The sequence below is a fragment of the Dermochelys coriacea genome, chromosome 1, assembly GCF_009764565.3.
Source record: "Dermochelys coriacea isolate rDerCor1 chromosome 1, rDerCor1.pri.v4, whole genome shotgun sequence".
NCBI lineage: Eukaryota > Metazoa > Chordata > Testudines > Dermochelyidae > Dermochelys > Dermochelys coriacea.
The window spans coordinates 161,479,422-161,501,324 of NC_050068.2; the positions used below are offsets into that span (position 1 = coordinate 161,479,422).

Consider the following 21,903-nt stretch of genomic DNA (forward strand, 5'->3'; position numbering starts at 1 on the left):
GTTTTGTCCAAGCTAACTTTTAAAATTGCAAGCAATAGGGCGTCCGCCACTTTTCTTCACATGCTATTCTACAGTCTAGTTCATCTCATTGTCAGGAAGTTCTTCCTGATTTTCAGCACCAAGTTTTCCTGTCTTAATTTTCCCCTCGTAGTATCCTAGGTACTAAACATACTCAACAATTCCTCTCTCACCCTGGTACCTACAACATTCAAGTATCTGTAGATGGTTACTGTGTCCATCCTTGATCATAACTCAGGGAAGCTATGCATATTTAGCCCTGCCAATCTTCTCAATTCAATCCGTCCAGTCCTCTACTCTTTATTGTTGCTATGCTGTGAATTTCCTCCAATTTTTCACTCTCTTTCTGGAAATCTGATGCCCCAAAATTGAATGCAATATTGCAAGTGCAGTTGCAGAAGAGTCATCTAAAGGGGGAACGTTATGTCCCTGCTGCATAATCTGATATTTCGGCATTGACAGCCCATAATTACTTTGACCTTTTTTGCTGCCATATCGCCTTGCAAACTCTCATCTAATTTAGTGCCTTACTATCACCCTGAAGTTTCTTCCAGTATTACAGCTTTCCAGGTTCTCCTTCCATTGAGTACATGTGCTTCAGATTACTTCCCCCCAGATAAATTAGCTTACAGTTTTCCATATGGAAGCTCATTTTGTTACTTTCTTCCCTGTTTCTAATTTCTGTGGGTCCCTTTGTATTGTACCTCTATCTTCAGCGGCATTTATAACAGCAGTTTAGGAGAGAAAGTGAGAAATTCCCTACCCTATTCTAAACCAAAGGTGGAATTTGGCTTTGCAGAATGTAATTGCCTAGACTGGAACTTTTTCTAGAACTCCCAGTGGACCTGTAGAAATACAGGGAAAGGGAATGTCCCTGGTGAATTCTCTTTTAGAGGTTCACATGCAAATCTCAGAGCGTTCCAAATTCACAGCTAATTCTGAAACCCAAAAACTGTTGAGTTAAAATCATCACACAGCTTTACTGATGGATACGCAGCTTTAGCCACTTCATCTGAAGTGTGCATTGTATGATATAATTTACAAAATGGTATCTACATAACTATACTCCACTTTCCTTATAGGGCTCTCCTGCAACATTAACTCTGTAGACTTCATTATTAGGCTATTTTACGTTGGTGCCCAACTGCCTTAAATCCCCATTGCAATGACTCTCTGACATGGCTTACCCCCCACTCCGGGGTGCCCCCTGATGTACTGAGGTTCCACCAACTTGGGCTCCCTCATCCTGTCCTGCTGTACACACACACACACGCACCGCAGGCACACACCCAGTTGCAGAATGACACACATATTGAAAGCAGCACTACTTGGGAAGGCTTTCAGCTAGGCAATTGCCCAGCAGTCAGGTGCACACCTCCTTTGGAGTGCAAACCCAAAATTATATTGTCTTGCATTGTACAGAGATCTATCACAACATAAGCTCATGAAGTTTGCTCCCTCCTTCAGTGTGGAGGAAGATATGCATAGTTTCTTGGCCCCCGTTATGAATTACACAAACTGGTTATAGAACAAACAAAAAACAAGTTTATTAACTACAAAAGGTATATTTTAAGTGATTATAAGGGACAGCAAACAGATCAAAATAGATTACTGAGCAAATAAAACAAAATACGCAACCTAAACTTAATACACTAAATTAACTGGTTAATAGTAGCAAATTCTCACCCAAAATGTAGTTTTATGCAGGTGGCAGAGTTTCTTAAAGGTAAACTACACTGCTTGCAGCTTAAATTTCCAGGTATTCCTTGCAGGCCAGACCTTTCTTGCCTGGGCTCAGCCCCTGCCCACCTCCCAAGCTTAGTTCCTTTGTTCTTCAGGTGTTTTTTTAGCAGTCTTCCTTCTTGGGCGAGGAGGAAGTGGAGAAGAGGCAAGATTAACTCTCTGCCCAGCCTTAAATAGGATTTGCATATGGCGGGAATCCTTTGTTTCCGAGTTTGGCCCCCACCCCCTCTTAATGGAAAAACACTAGAAATCCAAGATGGTATCCAGTGCCAGGTGACATGATCACCTGACCCTGCAGTGTAAAAGCAGCATCCCAGGAAACTTCTCAGGAAGCAGGGAGATTAGTATATTCAAAATCCTATTGTTCTCCCTAATGGCCCATTCCAGGTTGATTGCCTATGGTCTGGTGGGTGTTCCCCAGGTGAAAACATGGTTGAAATTGTTATATAGTCAATATTCCTAACTGCAGATACAGAAATGATATATGCATACAAATTGGATAATCACATTCAGTAAATCATAACCTTTCCAATGATATCTCACATGACCCATCTTGCATAAACCATATCTTAATTATGCCATATTTATATCATAAGCATATCTCTACAAAGAATATGGGCTGTAGCGTCACACTTTCATTACTACCTTTTTATAGATTCCAAGGCCAGAAGGGACCATTGTGATCATCTCGTCTGATCTCATGTATAACACAGGCCACAGAACTTCCCGAAAATATTTCCTAGAGCACATCTTTTAGAAAAACATCTGATCTTGATTTAAAAATGGTCAGTGATGGAGAATCTACCATGAACCTTGGTAAAGTGTTCCAATGATTAATTACTCTCACAGTTAAAAATGTATGCCTCATTACTAGTCTGAAATATTATTGTAATTCTCCTATTTCCATCTATTAATGGACAAATACCATTGTTAGGATTCTTTTTCTTCCCAATATACTTATCGTCATTCTTATTGTCCTTAACTCAGCTGTCCATAAATTTCTCCTTATGTCCCTTTGCTTTCCTTTTCAATTTTCCACAGTTCCTAGCTTCTGATTTATATTCATTATTGTGAAATTTCCCTTTCTTCCATTTGTTTTATATAGAATAGCTGCCTTCACTTCCCCCCAAACCAGGTTTGGGTTGTTTTGGGTACTCAATACGGCTTTCTTCCTCAGCTGTGAGATTGTGGCTTTTGGGGCATCGAGTACAGTGATCTTCAAAAATTCCCAAATATTATTCCTATTTTTTCTGATTAAATTCTTCCTCCAAGCTGATCTGTCTCATAATTGTTTTCATCTTTGTGCAATTGGCCCTTTTAAAAGTGCCAACTATACATATTACTGGTCTGGACTTTATCATATTTATAATATGCAAACACAATAAAGTCATGATCACTTGTACCTAAGCTACTATTAACTTTTAGTTCTGTGATCACTTTCTCTTTATCGGTGAAGATGAGGTCTAGTATAGAATTCCTCCACATTAGATGCAACACTTATTGAGCTAGGAAAGTGTCATCTATAATATTTAGAAAATTCAAGTATGTTTTAGTACTGGCAGCATGAGACCTCTAGTATGTGTCACTCAAATTGAAGTCTCTCGTGATCAATCAGCTTTTATTCCTGCATATTAGAGATAGGTGCATAAATTACTGGTCATGCTGTTCCCTACTGTGATTTGGTAGCCTGTAGCAGACACCAGCTAATCCCATATCTTGTGCTTTACTGTTAGGACATTTTTCCACAAGCATTCAAGATTGATAACTCAGACAAAAACAGTGTCTTTGAAACAGGTAATGCCACTTTTGACATTGAATGCCACTCTTTCCTCTTTTGCCCATTCGATCCTTCCTAAATGAGTTATAATAATCAATTTTCATATTCCAATCACATGAATCATCCCACCAGGTTTCAGTAATACCAACTAGAATAAATTTCTGTTCATAAAATGAACAATTCCAGTCCTCTTGTTTGTTACCCAGGCTCCAAGCATTGGCGTATAGTCAATTAAAGAATTTCTTCTCTTCATATCTTTTGGTTCCTTGATAAAAATTTTTCCTCAATATCTTGATTTTGTGCTAAATGAGTATTCATTTCTTCCCTCTTTTCATCTTCCCTTTTTGCTATTACTTTAACACCCTCTTGACTACTCTAGCCAGCCTGTCCCAAGGTGATTGGTTCCCTTTCTATTGAAGTGAAGGCCATCCAAACTATACAGCCTCCTCCCCGCCACAGAAGGTGGACCAATGTTCCACAAAACCCAAACCTTCCAATCTGCAACACTTGCATAGTCAGCACTTCAGTTCCAGAATCTTCTGTGCATTCTATCTTCCTTCTCTCATGGGACAGGAAGGATCTCAGAGAAGGTCACTTGGACATTCTTCTTTTTCAGCACCCTTCTGAGTTCCCTGAGTCATCTGTTATCTGTGAGATATTGGCACTAATGACACTGTTGCAGGATATGAATCATCAGCAATGGAGCCTGGTCTGTAAACTTCAGAAGCTTTTCCAGTCTTAGAGAGATGTCTCATGTCTTGGCTCCGGGAAGACAACGCACTGTCCATCCTGCTGTCTGCCTCTCCTTTGCAGAAGTTTTCATTATTATTATTATGAGTATTGAATACCCTACTAGGAGCATCTGTCTTCCTTGGGTGGCTGGAGATTTTTGTGGGCAAGCTTGATTTTCTTACAGGGTGGGCTGAGCTGCCATCTATGGGTGTGTCCCTTACATTTCTCCTAGCTGCTTCAAGGGAATGACCTCAAAAGATTTCTTTCACAGTTTCCATGCTGGGGACTTGGTATCAATTGGCGACTTTTAATTACGTGGAATTCCTCCTGGTCCTCTAAAGGACTAGATACACTATGGGGACTTAGTTCATTGCAACACTGAGCCTCACTGCGGTGGGATCCACAGCGCTGAATTAGTTGTCCAGGCTCCCTATACAATGCATAAGGAGAGTTATGCACCTAAAGAATGAGATCTACAGAAGTCAGCATGCTGAGCATGGAGCCACTTAAATTACCCAATAGGAAATGCTAAGGATGGGGGTTGGGCCTAGGTCCCACCTCTCAAAGCAACTTAGGTGCCTAAATTGAGGCTGGAGGGAGGCGCTTGTCCTCACTTGGGATTCACAGCAGCCATGAACTGTGCTGCAATTAGGCACTACGCCCACCCAGTCCTTTCTCATAAACAAACGAGGAGGAGGAGCCGCCCTCCTGATTCCCTACTGGGTAGAACTCATGGGATTCTGGCCGAGAGGAACAGAAACTTGAACCTGGGTTTCCTACCTGGTCTAACCATGAAGCTATGGGGTACTCTGGGGTGGGTTGAACTGTTCCACTTTGCGTTAAATATTTAAATATTCATTGGAGGAGGAGCATGATTATGACTTACCCACATCCCAGGAGATTGCCCTAACCACTGGGCTACCAAGTCATTCTTACTTTCTGTCTAACTCAACAAATATATAAGTGGCCTCAGAGCTCAGACCTCACTGGCAAGATAGGAAGGGAAAATGCCTAGTGGGTGAATCTGGTTGAAGTTTAGGTATGAGCTAGGCACCGGACACATGAATTTTAGCAGCTCTGCACACGCTCAGAGAAGTTTAGGTCCTATGGGGACTTTATCAATAGAAATTTAGGTGCCAACAGGGTTAGGCAGCAACTGAGCAGGGGTTATGAGGATCTAAAATTTGAACTTAGGAGGCTAAAGTGGATCTAAACAAAAAAGTCTAATGTCTCAAGGGACAGAAGGACATACACATGCCACATTGGCTAAGCAAAATAAATAAACGCTCTGTGGTTTTAGCTAGCACAACTGTGTTGGTAGAGAGATATTTTACAAGGGCTTGAGGGCTTCCAGTTAAACCTCCAGGTGTGCTGTAGGACTTTTGTAATGACAGATGAAAATCAGATGTGTATTTTGTCTTTCATAGCAAAAATACTAAGAAGCTAAATCTGCCTTTAATTACGTGACAATATCACCACTTTTTTTACCCTTTACTTTTGCTCCATCCCCCCCACCGATATTTCACCATTATTCCACAAACCGTAAATGTTCCCATTATTTCCTTACCAGTGCCTTCCATTATTTCCTTACCAGTGCCTTCAAATGTTATTTAAATAGCTCTTCTACAGCTGACAGCAGAAGCTGCAAGTACTTGACTGCATAAAAAGGTAAAAGAGAAAATGTTCATAAAATAACCTGTGTATTTTGGCAGCATTAGCACAATAAATTAAGTAGATTTTTGAAATCAGCAGTGCTGAGACTCACTGCCAAAGGTGGCTTCTTAAAAATATTTTTCAGATTCATGTTCTCAGTGGAATTTTTTTAATGTAAAGATATGAGAAAATATTAAGGTTATTTGATCAAAAATGATAAATTGTGATTTACTGTAGCTCAATCCTTACTTAAAATGCCAAACATGACTTTCTTTCTCGTGAATACAAGTACACTGTACTCTCTCTTGCTCATAAATACATATCTTAGGCATTTATTCTTATTCTGGCAGATTCAGGGAGACTAATGAAAAGTATGCTTACATCCTAAGCATAACTAGGGTCAACAACATTTACCTGTTATTCCTGCTCTTTGAAAGCATTCCTACCCCCAAACCTATCCCACACCACCACCAGTGTGTGGAAAAATTATTCAAATGCTCCTAAGATGTTAACACTTATATTATGCAGCTAATCAATTCAGTTTTTTCTACAGCAGATTTCACATACTATTCTCCATGCTATGTACCTTGGCTCTAATGGGGCTGAAAAACTTGCCCAAAGTGAGAGCTTGATTTTTGTGGCTAGGAAAAATTGAGGTTTTCAAATGCATATCTCATGGACCAATGTGAATGACGGGGAAAGTGCTAATACAGCACAGTACTAGAGATGTTAAACGTGGTCTTTTCTTCTGTGTCTGGTATGTGCCCAGGTGAAAATAAAAGATCCTGTGGCACTTTTTTGAAAAAAGAGTAACTCCAACACCCTAGTCAGAGAGGATTTTGCCTAAATTAGGCTCTACTTTCTAAGGCTGTGTGCAGGCTATTGCTGAGCAAATAACACATAATGACTGCTGCATTTGCCTACACACCATCATTGAACAACAAGTGTCTAATTCATTTCTGTAAAGCATTTGGGGATGTCTTGAGTATGAAAGGCGCTATATAAAATGAAATTCTATTATTCTCTTTTAATAGTGTATCAAACAGAACACCATTTCTGTGCAGTTTTGAAAAGTAATTTAAGATATCCCAAGATAGATTGCACCATCCTACAAGCTCATTGAGGTAAAAGTTGCATTTAGTGGTTAATTAGCTATTACTAAAAAGAGGATCTCTCAATGAAATTACTAGGGATTTGTCATTGAATTTCTTTTGAAAATGACAAAACTCCACAAAAAGATAGTATAATAAAAACCATATATTTGTGTTCTGATCCATAGTTTGAAATGTATGGCCAATAATAAGGTAAGGAAATACTAATAAGAGGTTTTAACTAGAGATGTGCTAAACTTTCTCCAGTTTATTAGTGCACATCTGCATATATAGTACAGTCACTCTTGTCATCACCTTGTTATCAAACCAAACTAAAGGACAATGATCTAAATAGCTTAATCCAAGTCAAAGGAAATAGTATAGTCAGTAAAAAGAAAAGGAGGACTTGTGGCACCTTAGAGATTAACAAATTTATTTGAGCATAAGCTTTCGTAAGCTACAGCTCACTTCATCGGATGCATTCAGTGGAAAATACAGTGGGGAGATTTATATATGTAGACAACATGAAACAATGGGTGTTACCATACACACTGTAACCAGAGTGATCACTTAAGGTGAGCTATTACCAGCAGGAGAGCGGGGTTGGGAAAAAACCTTTTGTAGTGGAGCACCCAGGGAGTTGGCACCTAAGGCGCCACTTTTGATGTGATCAGTGGGGGAGTGGTCGCTCCCCCTGCTCCCCCCTAGCTATGCTCCCTCGCCCCTAGGAGCCAGAGGGACTGCCGGATGCTTCCTGGGAGCTGCCCCAGGTAAGCATCACTGGGACTCCCCACCTCACGCCCCGGCAGGTCCCTCTAGCTCTTAGGGGTGGGCTGGGCACTCACTACAGTGGCCCACGAGACCCTCCTGCTCGGTTCTGGGGGCAGTCAAGGGACAGGGGAGGGGGGTGGGCAACGACCCCCTCGTGGGGTGAGGAGAGAACCCGTTGTTAAGATTTTGGCAGCTCATCACTGACTATAGTTGAGGAAAACATTACAATAGATTTTACTATCCTTCCATAAGATTCACAGAAGAATTGCAAAAAGAGTATGTCTTATCCAGTGCTTATTCATTGCAACTCAAATGGCTTGGATATTCCACATTTTGATTACTCTTGGGTTTCATTTGGGTTACAGGTGATTTTCCCCTTCCACTCATGTGTGATTCACATATTGTGATGTGCAACACTAGGACCTAAGGAATTTCAAGTCTCTGCTACCTTTCCAGACCGTCCTGATATACATACTGTGACAGAATGCCAAGAACTCAGGAGCAGGCAACCAGACATCTTTTTACACAAGGGTCACCATTTTTCTTTAGAACACAGTGCATGATATGAAGCCAAACATGTTATACTAGCCAAGAGGGCATAATAATGCAGCTGCTACTGTCTCAGTACTGTGTGTGACACTAATCTAGGCTAAAATCACAACAAGCAGTGCAGTGCCGCAGTCTGACAATGCAATATCAGGCTGTTCTATGTTTGCCTTAAAACAGCGTATAGAAAGCATGTATCCCTGGGTTTCTCAATGTACACTGGAACGGGTTAACAACAGGGAACAACAATGGTGTTTCAAGTGTATTGCAGACTCCAACAAACCCATCAAAAAGAACCACGGCTGAACGTGTAGCTCAGAGAAAGACAAGAAATACAGATTCTCTGGAGGCAAAGAGAATCCACAATCCCTTGAGTGAAATGATGGCTGCTATTAACTAGCCCACTTCAATTGAGGAGTGTGCTTTGATCAGCTGATCAAACTGCAGGAACCTTGTTACCAGCTCCTGTCCTACACAGTGATCCTGGGTTTGAATGAAAGAGGCCATCTGAAAGTACTAATATTGGTGGGTGGGGAGGAAGGTTAAAGCAGTTATTTTTTGAGTCCCCAAGCTAATGTGCTTTATGTAGCAATATATTTTTCATACACCAGTTTACTAACACCACAAAAGGTATAATCTGCCTCCTGCACTTTGCACTCATATTGTGCTTTCCTTGCTGAGATGCACATGGGCATGCAGGAAGCCCCTTATCCATACCACACATTTGTTCAAGAGCAGGACATAGCAGCAGCCCAAACACTTAGAGCAGGTCTACACTACCGCCTAAGTCAATATAACTTACATTGCCCAGGAGTGTGAAAAAGTCCCTCCCCCACCCCAAGTGACAAGTTTCGTGCTGCCTACACCAGTGCTATGTTGGCAGGAGACACATAACTTCCTCATCAAGGGGGAGTTGTTATGCTGACGGGAGAACAATCTCCCACCAACATAGTGTGTCTTTACCAGACGTGCTACAGTGGTGCAGCTGCACCGATGTAGTGCTGTAGTGTAGACTTGCCCTCAGAGGAGCACAAGGACTGCTTGCTCTTGTTGCCCCAGGATCATACAAGAGGTGGGGCCAGGGCCCCAATACGCCCTGTGCATCAGCCCATAAAGCCAACATACCAGAGGGATCATTCTGTACCAGCCTCATACTAGTGCAAAACAACACACCTCCCTGTATCTGGAGAGACTGAGTGAGAGTTAATCTCCCTGGTGTTCTATCTGGGGTGGCAGCTCTGTACCATCTCTTACCTAAGGGAGCCTGGGAGCTTAAATTCATAACTTTGCTAGACACTAAAAATCATGGTCTTAATAAAGACACTGATTAATGGCTTATTACAGCCATCTGTAACCCACTAATTCCCCCCCCCCCCCGCCATTTCATCCTATGACTGCAGGGCTGTTAATGGCCTACTTCACCTTGAACTGTCCCTTAGAATATGTGGTAACTACTTATGCTGTCCTATTTGTTTGATCATATATTTAGCTGTGGCACTCTGAGAACTTTCCCAGACCTGAAGAAGAGCTCTGTGTAGCTTGAAAGCTTGTCTCTCTCATCAACAGAAGTTGGTCCAATAAAACATATTACCTCACCCACCTTGTCTCTTTAATATTCTGGGACTGACATGGCTACAACAACACTGCATACAACAATGTCCACATGAAGTTCAGTTCTACTCTGAAAAGTGACAATGGTAAAAATAGCAACTTCTTGCTCCCATTGTGTGTTCAGAGTCAAAAAAAAGTTTTGTTTTTTTTTTTACTTTTTTAAAAAATGTGTGTCAGAGCTCATCTAGCTAGAGGAGTGAGTGCTAGATTCCTTCCTTTTCATTAGAGCTAGTTGCAAATTCACAAAATTTGCAATTTTGACAACAGTTTGTCTGAATTTTTTTTTAAAACAAAATGGGCTGAAATTTCTGACTAGAATTTAATTCTGCTTTTGGAGGTATATGAAAAATTTCAAATCTTCACAGAAATTTTAATTTTCAACAGTAACAAAAAAGAAATGAAATTTTTTTCAAACCAGCTCTATTGTTAACTAAGTTCCAAAGGCAGATTCTTTACCATCTGAAGAAGAGATGCCAGAGTATAAGATGATTTAGTAGTTTCCAATAGACAAAAAATGATTTAAATATTCTAAAACTGCTGCAACAAGCTGAATCTTGGTTGTCATCTTGGGTTCTCTCTGTGATAGGCAATCCAGGTTGGTAATGTTTTTAGAAGCTTGAATTGCTCAGATTTCTTTTTAAATTTGGTACAATACAATGACAAGACTGCTAATTGAAATTCAACTTTTTGCTCCAATAAGAGTCTGTTTCTGATTCACTGATAATTGTCTCTGCTTCACGTAAGCATTTATCTGTCAGTGTTTCAGGTCATTATTGTAGGAAAGTGGACATTCTGTTAGGATTTCAGTGTGCTAGGTTCTCCTAAACCAGTGGCTCCCATACTTGTTCCGCCATTTGTGCGGGGAAAGACCCTGGTGGACCGGACCAGTTTGTTTACCTGCCACATCTGCAGGTTCAGCCAATTGCGGCTCCCACTGGCTGTGGTTCACCGCTCCAGGCCAACGGGAGCTGCTGGAAGCGGTGGCCAGTACGTCCCTCAGCCCGCGCCGCTTCCAACAGCTCCCATTGGCATGGAGCAGCAAACCGCAGCCAGTGGGAGCCGCAATCAGCTGAACCTGTGGACCCGATAGGTAAACAAACCAGCCCGGCCCGCCAGGGGCTTTCCCTGCACAAGCAGCAGAACAAGTTTGGGAACCACTGGCCTAAACAGATACTTGGTCATTATCAGAGTTCAAAAATGACAAAATTGTCTAACCCTATCCCTCTTTATTACACTAGATATTTTATTTTAACAAGCAGAATGACATTCTAGTCTCCTCCTCCCTCATTATGAGGCCTTATCATTAGCAGGGCTGTTCAATAATATTGAAGACTAAATACTTAATTGTTAATATTATAACTTGTTTCTGTCTGATAAATCTAGCCCTTTGTCTTCAGAGCCAAAAGTTTGTCTTCAGTTTACTATTCATTCATCTGTCAACTGTAAATTCGGTAACAGAAGTGTTTTTAAGATCAAATTCTAAATAATTTAAAAAAACAGACACATGATACTGATCAGGATTTTCAAAGGGATAAGTGTTTTCCCTTGATGCTGGATATTATAGAAGATACTAATCTACAATATTCTGAATATTTCTCTCTATTATTGGCACTGGTGTGTTAGTTCTAATTAGTGCTCTCTCTCATTCTTCCTTTTCACAACAATGCAAAAACCTGGCTCCATGTTACTACCTTATGAGTATGGCTTGGGCCATTAACCTCACTTTCACTGACTCAGAGTGTGACCTTAACTCTGTCAAACAGTGCGAAATATATTGTGTGACAGATACAGCAGTGCAACATTATTTAGTATCCTTCTGCTAAAGTAACAAATTCTAATTCTTTCTATTGCTAAGAAATGTTAGGTTTGTGGGATTTTTGTTAGTAAATCTCTTGGGTTTTGAGATAAACATAGAAGCAAATTAGTTCAAATACAAATTTTCAGATACTTGTTCTGAGTAGCAGACAGTGCTGGATTAAGACATGGGGACTATAGGTGCCTAGAGCCTTGGCTCCCAGAGCCATGTGATATCAGAATTTCAGCTTTCATTTAAAAAAAAAAATACATGTGAGGGTTAGCTCTCATATTTGTGAGCAGCATGAAAACATGACCCAAGGTAATTCATGCAGTGATGTCTGTTGCCCCATCTTCCAGCAGACAGAGTTGGCTGGCTCCCAAACCACCGCCTCCTACTCTGGATTAGGCCCCCACAACAGATGCTCAAGGGAAAAGGGGTCCTTACCACTACACCCACCACTGACAAGGGAGGGAGTAAGGCAGTCCAGAGTAGAAGTAAAAAGAAAAGGAGTACTTGTGGCACCTTAGAGACTAACAAATTTATTAGAGCATAAGCTTTCGTGAGCTACAGCTCACTTCATCGGATGCATTTGGTGGAAAAAACAGAGGAGAGATTTATATACACACACACACAGAGAACATGAAACAATGGGTTTATCATACACACTGTAAGGAGAGTGATCACTTAAAATAAGCCATCACCAACAGCGGTGGGGGGGGAGGAGGAGGAAAACCTTTCATGGTGACAAGCAGGTAGGCTAATTCCAGCAGTTAACAAGAATATCAGAGGAACAGTGGGGGGTGGGGTGGGAGGGAGAAATACCATGGGGAAATAGTTTTACTTTGTGTAATGACTCATCCATTCCCAGTCTCTATTCAAGCCTAAGTTAATTGTATCCAGTTTGCAAATTAATTCCAATTCAGCAGTCTCTCGTTGGAGTCTGTTTTTGAAGCTTTTTTGTTGAAGTATAGCCACTCTTAGGTCTGTGATCGAGTGACCAGAGAGATTGAAGTGTTCTCCAACTGGTTTTTGAATGTTATAATTCTTGACGTCTGATTTGTGTCCATTCATTCTTTTACGTAGAGACTGTCCAGTTTGGCCAATGTACATGGCAGAGGGGCATTGCTGGCACATGATGGCATATATCACATTGGTAGATGCGCAGGTGAACGAGCCTCTGATAGCGTGGCTGATGTGATTAGGCCCTATGATGGTATCCCCTGAATAGATATGTGGACAGAGTTGGCAACGGGCTTTGTTGCAAGGATAGGTTCCTGGGTTAGTGGTTCTGTTGTGTGGTGTGTGGTTGCTGGTGAGTATTTGCTTCAGATTGAATTAGGCTACCTGCTTGTCACCATGAAAGGTTTTCCTCCTTCCCCCCCCCTGCTGTTGGTGATGGCTTATCTTAAGTGATCACTCTCCTTACAGTGTGTATGATAAACCCATTGTTTCATGTTCTCTGTGTGTGTGTATATATAAATCTCTCCTCTGTTTTTTCCACCAAATGCATCCGATGAAGTGAGCTGTAGCTCACGAAAGCTTATGCTCTAATAAATGTTAGTCTCTAAGGTGCCACAAGTACTCCTTTTCTTTTTGCGAATACAGACTAACACGGCTGCTACTCTGAAACCAGAGTAGAAGTGGTCCCCACCTCCTGTACACAGCCAAGAGATGGGCCTCAGACAATGAAGAAGGAGGCGTCCCAGCTTCTAGCTCAGGTGTCATCTGAGTACCTGGGAGGAAGGGCATCACAGACACTACCTCATCTCCTAGCAGATGGGAGAGGCCCAGCTACTGCTACCCCACACAGGGGTGAGGCTGTGGGCTTTGAAGGAATTTGGGGGACACATATCAGGGCAAAGTCCCAACCTGGGACACGCCTCGTCCCCCAGGATTATTTTAATCCTTCCTCGTTAACTACCTGAGTCTACGTACATCTTGCACCAGAGAGAGCCACCAAACCCCAAACTACCACTAGAACACACCAGGCCCTCACTGCTCTGACCAGGGCAAGTCTGCATAACAAACCATGCTGTGTTGCGGCCCGAATTACAGCCCACTGTCAGTCAGTGGGAGTCTATTGAATTCAATTGGCTTTGGATCAGGCCTTAGCAATGAGAGGCTTAGCAGCAGCAGATGCAACAAACAATGTGAACAGAACAAGGAAACAGATTTTAGGAAGTTTTTTATTTTTAAGCTTGTACAGTATTTTTTATGCAAACAAACAGCACAAGGGAACAAGTGGATGGTTAGATGGAGCGTATGCATCCCTGTGTACCATAGGGATAAATGAACTGACTTGTTAATTGGTTCCTTTCAGTGTTTATTTTCAATGGTTTGACATTCACTCAAACTGTCTAACCTCTCTGAGATTCACTGATCCCTACACTAGCATTTCTTTATCTAAAGTGTCACCTGAGGGGGTTCACTAGAACTGAGATATCTTAAAGCATTGTAGTGTGCAGTGTGGAAAAGAAAGAGCAATTTCCTCCTCCACTGTCTCTTTGATAGAAGAAGTTCAATACCTCTATCTACACACACATGCTTCTTGTACTTCACAAACAAAATTCAAGCACAATAAGAGCTCCCTAAGGTAGGGCCCATTTAACAGCAAAATTAGAACAACAAAACACTGTAGAAGTATCTGGAGGATTTTCCTGTTCAAAAAATTTGATCACTGATCATTCCAACATTATTAAGGAAATAAGATATACAAAGAAGTGATTCAAATGACAATATCCAACATAGCACCACTTCCAGTCAAGTGTATTATATATATATGGATATGTTTGTTTTTATTTTGTCTCTAGGAGAAGCACAAAAGAGAAAGAGATGGCCAAATTGACAGAGTCGATGAGTGAGTACAAATAGGAAGTTCAACTTTTTTCCCCCTACTCATTTTGTTTTTTCATACAATGGCACAAAAAAAATAGGAAATACTCCCTGGGAACAAAGATCTCTTCCAAGCCCACTACTCACTCCTACCTCCATGCCTTGAATCATTCCTTTCTTAAACCCCCCTTGAAGAAAAGACAAATTTCTCCTTCCTCACATCTATTCTTGTATTAAAGTAGATTTATTTGGATCTTTGTGGATTTAGGTCCTTATCCAGCTAAGTACATGTTTGACTTCAATGGGATTACTTTTATTTCTAAAGTTGATAGGACTACTAAAGTCAAGCACATGATTTAAGCACTATACTGGATCAGGGCCATAGTGTAAATTCTTACACTCAGCACAGTCCCACTGAATTCAATGGGACTGCACAGGATGCATGTCTGCAGAATGTGCCCCATATGAATTATGCCCTCAGAGGTATGAGAGAGTCCTCTCAATGATTTCTTAGGGCTCTGGTATATGTACATTGTTTTGAATATGTAACCGCTAATTGTACATTTGGGGCTTGTTGTATAATTTGAGATCTGGTTGATGAAGAATTGTCTATATTTCTTGTGAGTCTGGAAGGGTAAGACCCAAGTTCATAAGCTGACAAAGTTATTTCCCCAATAGAACTGAGAGAAATTAAAGGAAGAACCTGGAAACTGACTATTTTTCCCCTGAGAGCTTGTTCAATGCATGGGTTTAGGAGAGCTTAAATAAGGTGAATTTTAAAAGGGAGAAAAAAAATATTTTACTCTATCTGGCTAATGCTAAGATACCGTTTTACAAAAAGTGAAACTATTCTCTTAGGATTTTTCTGTATTTGAAAGTTGATCCAGGTTACAATTTTCCAGGTTAAATGATCTGAAACTACTGTTCTAAAAGAAGTGCTATGATGAAGTGGAAGTTTTTTTGTAATATTTTTATTATGCCTATGTGTGCCTCAGTTTCCTTCTATACCTTGCATGGCTACCCAGTGAGGGGAAAAAAAGATTATGTTTGATCTAAGGGACTTAGGTAGCTAGGCAACATGCTCCCCTGAGTGGACTGAATGGGTCATTAAAAAGAATGGTCAAAGGCTGATGTGTCTGCTCTGCCTCACCAGGACCACAGCCTCCTCCCTGCACCTTGTGCCTGCAGGAATCAGGTGTCACTGGCCCTATGGCAGTACAGGGAGCCTTCTGCAGCCCTGCTGTCATGGGAGTGAGCAAGCAAGGCAGCGCAGAGAGGCATGGTCAGGACTGCAAGGAGGAGGTTGAGCCCTCAGCTGTGGGAGGAGGCCACCTCGCTGCTGAATGGCAGAATAGCTCCTGCCTTCTTGATTACCCAAACTCCCAATTATATGAACAAAATACATGTACTCCATGCTATTCAGATAATCAGGAGTATGCTGTGTACCTTTTACAGATGGATTGTGTGTGCATAAATGCTATCTTCTGTGTGCACAAAATCACTTGTGTAAGTAATTTGCATGTACACAAGTAGAAGCCCTTTGAAGAACTGGCCCCAAGTATCTATTTCTATTCTACAGGACTAGTAGATCTCCCCAACAAAAAACCCAATTAAGTGAATCATGGGTCTCAAAAAGTGTTCCTAAGTATTATGATGAACAGTACAAAGTATGACTTCTCGTGTGATATTTGAATACTGATGTGTCACATTGTATAGTCAGAAACTGTGACTGTATAACTTAAAACAGATTTTTACTTTACAAAATGAAATTTCAGAAATTCTAAGGAAGTTTTTGGGGGACGTTTATGGCATGTGTTATACGCATAAGACATTGAAAAGGCTAATTCAATTGAGCTATTATTAGTCTGTGCTTAAAGAGGTTTAGCTCTCCAACATATTCCATTCCAAGGTGCGCTTGTTCACCTTTTCATCATGGTTTATGAACAGTAGAATAATTAGAGAAGTCTGTGTCATTCAGGTGACAGATTATTAATCTTTGTTTCACATAAAATGTGTTTGCAGGCTCTCTTCTTATTCCAGCAAGGGAAGGGCCCTGTTATAACAGCTAATTACAGAAAGGTAGTTTCACAGTGGATACCAAGCCACTACCATGAATAGGGTGTTCTATTAAATTATATTAAATGGAACATGAATCACACTTGATTTGATCCTGCACATACAGTTTGATGGAGTTCATTTCAAGATTAATTCTCTCTTTGGGCAAATTCAAACTTAAAACAAATAAAAGCCTGTGTTTTTTTTTCTTTCAAATGAGATTAGCCTGATCCATGTAATGAATAGAAAAGAACAGAGGACAATACAATTGTAATAAAATGAATATACAATCTCTTCTTCATGAGAAAGGTTGAGTTCTGTGAGGAGAATGAAATTCTAAAATAGAAGTTCATTATGCAATAAAGCAAAGAGCTCTCTTGCCTCTATACAAATAAGAACAGCATTAACAAAAGGATAGCAGGATTATGAATTTATATTTATAATGAGAAATAACACTGAGGAAAAAGATTTGCCTTAATCAGGAAATTATGTTATTAATACAATACCGCTGATCCCTACCATGCAAAAAATCTTGATCCAGCCCATCATCATATAATATTTTAAAATAGTTGAGTTTGTTTGTTTGTTTCCCTTATGGTTTTAAGCCTTTCAGGTTCAAAATTTCAAGCTTTTCTCCACAACTGTGAGGGACAGAAACTTACTATTTAAATGAACGTTGACCATCCCACATAATCATATGACTCCATGAGCTGGGCCTTACGAAACTCATCAGCTATCATCAGAGTGGACAACACTGAATTCTACCATGCCAAGATGAGAAAACTTTATTTTTCTCAAACTCAAAAGAATTAAAGGCAGGCTGGCCAAGAACTGACTTCTAAGTGAAAGGAGTCATTTCTGTTTGCCTAAAGAGAAACGATGATTATAGGTGGGGCTCATTGCACCACCTATTATTAAAAGTTAGCCAATACATCCCATTGTATGACCCAGTTTTGAATTGCTTATAACTTTGCCACACTTTAACCATTTGACCTGAAATTTTCCATGTCAGGTGTCTGCCTTAGGCGGATATACTTTTTTAATGTATTTAAGTCAAAATGGTTCAGTTATTTCTAGATAAAAAAATATTTTGATCTGCCCACATTAAAAAAAAATTCTGATGATTTTTTCTTTGAAAAACTCCAGAGCCCCCCCATGTTTTGAAGCAGGGATTTGAAATTTGGCAAGGGCATGGCCTGTGTGTCAGGGATGCACCTTTGCCTTCTCCTAGAAAATCTGCACAAATTTGGACAAGTTATAAGCCTTTGAAAAACCTCACTGTTTGCACATGCTCAGAGACTTGCAGACTTTTGCAGCTAAAATCTCTAAAGATTCTGTCTGCATTGAGCATGCACCAGACCAGGTTTGCACAGAATTTTCCTTGCAATTGCAGCTCTGGGCTACTGTGAGCTGTGCTGGTCCAGGGACAGGAACCAAGAGCAGGGAGACTGACTGTCCCTGTACTCTAATACAGTGGTTCCTAAAGCCTGCCCACCGCTTGTTCAGGGAAAGCCCCTAGCGGGCTGGGCTGGTTTGTTTACCTGCTGCGTCCGCAGGTTTGGCCAATTGCAGCTCCCACTGGCCGCAGTTTGCCGCTCCAGGCCAATGGGGGCTGCGGGAAAGGGCAGCCAGCACTTCCCTCAGCCCGCGTTGCTTCCCACAGCCCCATTGGCCCGGAGCGGCGAACTGCAGCCAGGGGGAGCCACAATCGGCCAAACCTGCGGATGCGGCAGGTAAACAAACTGGCCCGGCCTGCCAGGGGCTTTCCCTGAACAAGCGGGGGACTGGCTTTGAGAGCCACTGTTCTAATACACACCCTGCTGGCACTCAGACACATGGAAGAGGAAGTTTCCTGATACAAATGCAGAGAAGATAAGAGCCAGGCCAGGAGAGTGGGGAATAGATTCAAACAAGGAGATGGGGGGGGGGAAATGGACTGGTGTCTGGGGAGGGGTGGCGGGAGTCTGGGACTGACTGGGCAAGTAGACTAGTACTGGGAGCGAAGAAAGGGAAATGGGGCGGATCAAAAGCAAGTGGGTTAGGGGTGACTGAAATCAGATGAGGAGGCAGAAGGAGGAGCCTGGGACTGGGAGCCAGGGGACATGGGCCAGGAGGGAGTGGGGACTGGAGGCTAGTGGGATATGAGAAAGAGAGATCAGATGAGGAGTCAGGAGGGTGGGAACTGGGAATATGGACTGGGGACAAGGGGGAAACTTGGAATGGCTGGTCAAGGAGAATGGGACTTGAGTTGGGGAAGACTGGGACAAGAAGCATAAAGAGTGAAGACTGGAACTGGCTAGATGAGCAGAATGGGACTGAGTTGAGGAGCTAGGATTGGGACAGGGCAGAAGTTCTCTAGTTTGGGGGCCAAGGGGAAGAGTCTGTGCCCATTAGAGCACACTCCCCTCTAGATCCTGGACTGGACCCCAAGATTCCTGAGTCTCACCATTACTCTGTCAGCAAATATCTGTGAACCCACTGGCAAACTGTCCCATTTACTTCTAGTCCTGGTGCATAGAGAATGCAACCTATTGTTGCTATCAGTTACTCCATTAAAGTGGCAGAGGTAGGAATGGTGGATCTAAAGATTACAACCCTGCTAATTACCCATGTGAGTATCAATATAATGCCATAAGATTCAATTTTTTCTATTTGCTTTAAAAAAAAAAAGCCAAGGAAGTGACACACATTAGATTAAAAGAACAGGATTAAAGCTGAAAAGCAGCAAGAACTTGAAAGTTAGGAAATACCAGAATTAAGGTTGCCCATGTCACTTTAAATCAGCTCCCTTGTGCTTATATATTAGGACACAATCTTTAATTACATCATATAGTACCATTCCCCTCCCCCAAGAGGCCTACCTCATTTATTGCACAGGAAAGATCTATTCTGGGAATGAATCAGGGTAGTGTAGTGACATAGGCTGTTGTCTGTAGGACCCTTGCTTCATTTGTTGTAGAAGTTGCAATGTGTGTGAAGAGCAAGGTAGGAGATTACAGAACGAGAAAGATTGGTCTCATGGTTAAGGCAGTTGTATTCTGCCCTGAAGAAGTGGATTCTATCCCTGCCTTTGCCTCACATTCCTGTGTGATGCTGGGTGAGACACTTAAGTCAAACTTTTCACCAGTGATCACTAATTGTACATCCTTCATTTTTTCAGTTGTCAACTTGAGACCCTCGGGTCTGATTTGCAGAAGTGCCAAGCACTCACTATTACAAAACAAAAGACCCATTGACTTCAATTGTATTAAGTTCTATAGAATACTAAGTGCTCTGAAAAAAGCTTATAACTTGTGTGAAAATCCACAGAAATTTGGCCAGGGAGGGCAAAGATTACAACCTTCCTATTCATTTAACAGGTTGTTGTGAAAACTAACTAATATTTGTGACGCCATAGTGATGAGCACCAGAGAAGCCCAAGAAGAAATTATTAATTCTGTCTTCAGAGCAGGGTTTGGATAGTGTGCAGTAAATAAGGCCTGGGACCACACATTGAACAATGTGGAGAAAACAAAATATTGAATAGCTGCCCATTAAATGAGCACAGTCCGTCCTGTGCACTGAATGAAGCAGTGGGGCTGTGAAAAAAAATTGTATGAGATCACGTAATTAAAGATTGTATGATAATGCATACACATAAGGGGGACAAATTAAGGTTGCACAGGCATCCTTAATTCTGGTATTTTCTAACTTTTCAACATTTGATTTTGCAATCTTAATAATGTTCTGTTAATGTGTGGGGAGGGCAGTTGATTGGTTTTATTTTGGTTTTTGTATGCAATATTTATTTCTTATCAGCTTAAATTTTCCAGAGATATTGAGCCCCTGCACCTCCCTCCACATATACTTCTATTGGAGTTGTGAGTTGTCTGCAATTCTGAAAAAGAACCGCTACACAGAAAAAGCAGTAAGCTGGTGTTCACTCAAGAGAAGAAAGGAATTTAAAAATGACTCAAGCACTGATCAATTGTCTTCATGCTGAGCAGATGACAACAGTGAAATGGTGCAAGAAAGGATCGGTGTTTCTGAAAGCTATACAAAACTGTCTGACCCGTTAGCAGGTTTACTGAGCCATCAAACAGATAAAGAAACTAATGGATTTCAGTTCTAGGATGTAACCATGGCATGATGAACACACAAAGCTGGTGAAAGTTTAACGGAAGAGTGATCCTGAAATAATTGTATTTGAGGTAGAAGAGAACAGCTATTCATAAGGTAGAGCCATAAAACTACTGGTTTTTAAAAACCCTAGACTTTGAGGGAAGGTAAGTTGCAAAACCCTGCAGAATCAACGGCTGGAAAAATCTTGTCATAGAAAAGTAAGAGCTAAAAGATTTGATGTGAAGGATAAATATCCCACTATCAAAAGAGGGTCAAGTCTGAATTATTTTATACTTCTACCCAAGGGAGGTGAGTTTTGCCAGGCTATGTTTAGTGACTAATTGTTCAAAATCCTGTAATCTACTATCAATTAAATCATTAGTTTAGACTGTATCCTCCCATCACAATCTTCTATCTGGCTGCTCTGCTGCCCCTATGCCTAACATAGGTTTCAGAGTAGCAGCTGTGTTAGTCTGTATTCGCAAAAAGAAAAGGAGTACTTGTGGCACCTTAGAGTAACAAATTTATTAGAGCATAAGCTTTCGTGAGCTACCGCTCACTTCATCCAACGTACTCCTTTTCTTTATGCCTAACATAGGCATTCAGCACAGGGTAAGAGTACTGTACACTACAGCAACACTCACAAGTTACAATATTTCAGGGGCCTAAGCACCTTTTATTTAGTCAAACAATGCTACTTATAAACAGCCAGTTATCCCCACTCAAAATGCTGGATCTTCCAACTTTTTAAAAAACACCTTTTCTTTTACCTTTCTTTTAACATTTTATATATAAAGAAGAGAAATAGAAAAACACCAAAAGTTTAAAAAGAGCTATAAAAAAAGAAACAAAAATCATAAGAAGTTAGAGATGGAAAAGACCTATTAGAACACACAGTTCACCTCCTTTGCCAATGGTTTGCTTCCTTTAGCCTGAATAATACACTAAAAAGTGGAGAATTTTTAAAATCTCTAGCTATGGGGATACTGCCACTTCCACAGAGAGGCTCTTCAACAGCCCAATATCACATTTTATGTAACTTTTTTCTGCTATATAGCCTAAGTTTTCCCCTTCTTAGTTTCTGCCTCTTACTACTAATTATACCCCCCACCCATGTCACACTAAATAATTCCTCTCTTTCATGATTACACCCTTCAGATATATGCAGGAATTTG

The 21,903-nt window shown here is 41.0% G+C and overlaps 1 protein-coding gene across 2 annotated transcripts in view; it reads left to right on the forward strand.

Moving 5' to 3' along the window:
* Positions 1 to 21,903, forward strand: part of KCNJ6 (potassium inwardly rectifying channel subfamily J member 6) — a 219,952-nt gene that overhangs the window by 39,847 nt on the left and 158,202 nt on the right. The window contains exon 2 of one of the 2 annotated variants that reach the window (XM_043507404.1): positions 14,551 to 14,597. The exons of the other annotated variant lie outside the window; for it this stretch is intronic. Within the exon in view, the coding sequence (XP_043363339.1) occupies positions 14,573 to 14,597 (25 nt within the window). The 5' untranslated portion in view covers positions 14,551 to 14,572. The remainder of the gene's footprint in view (positions 1 to 14,550; positions 14,598 to 21,903) is intronic. 2 annotated transcript variants of the gene reach the window in all.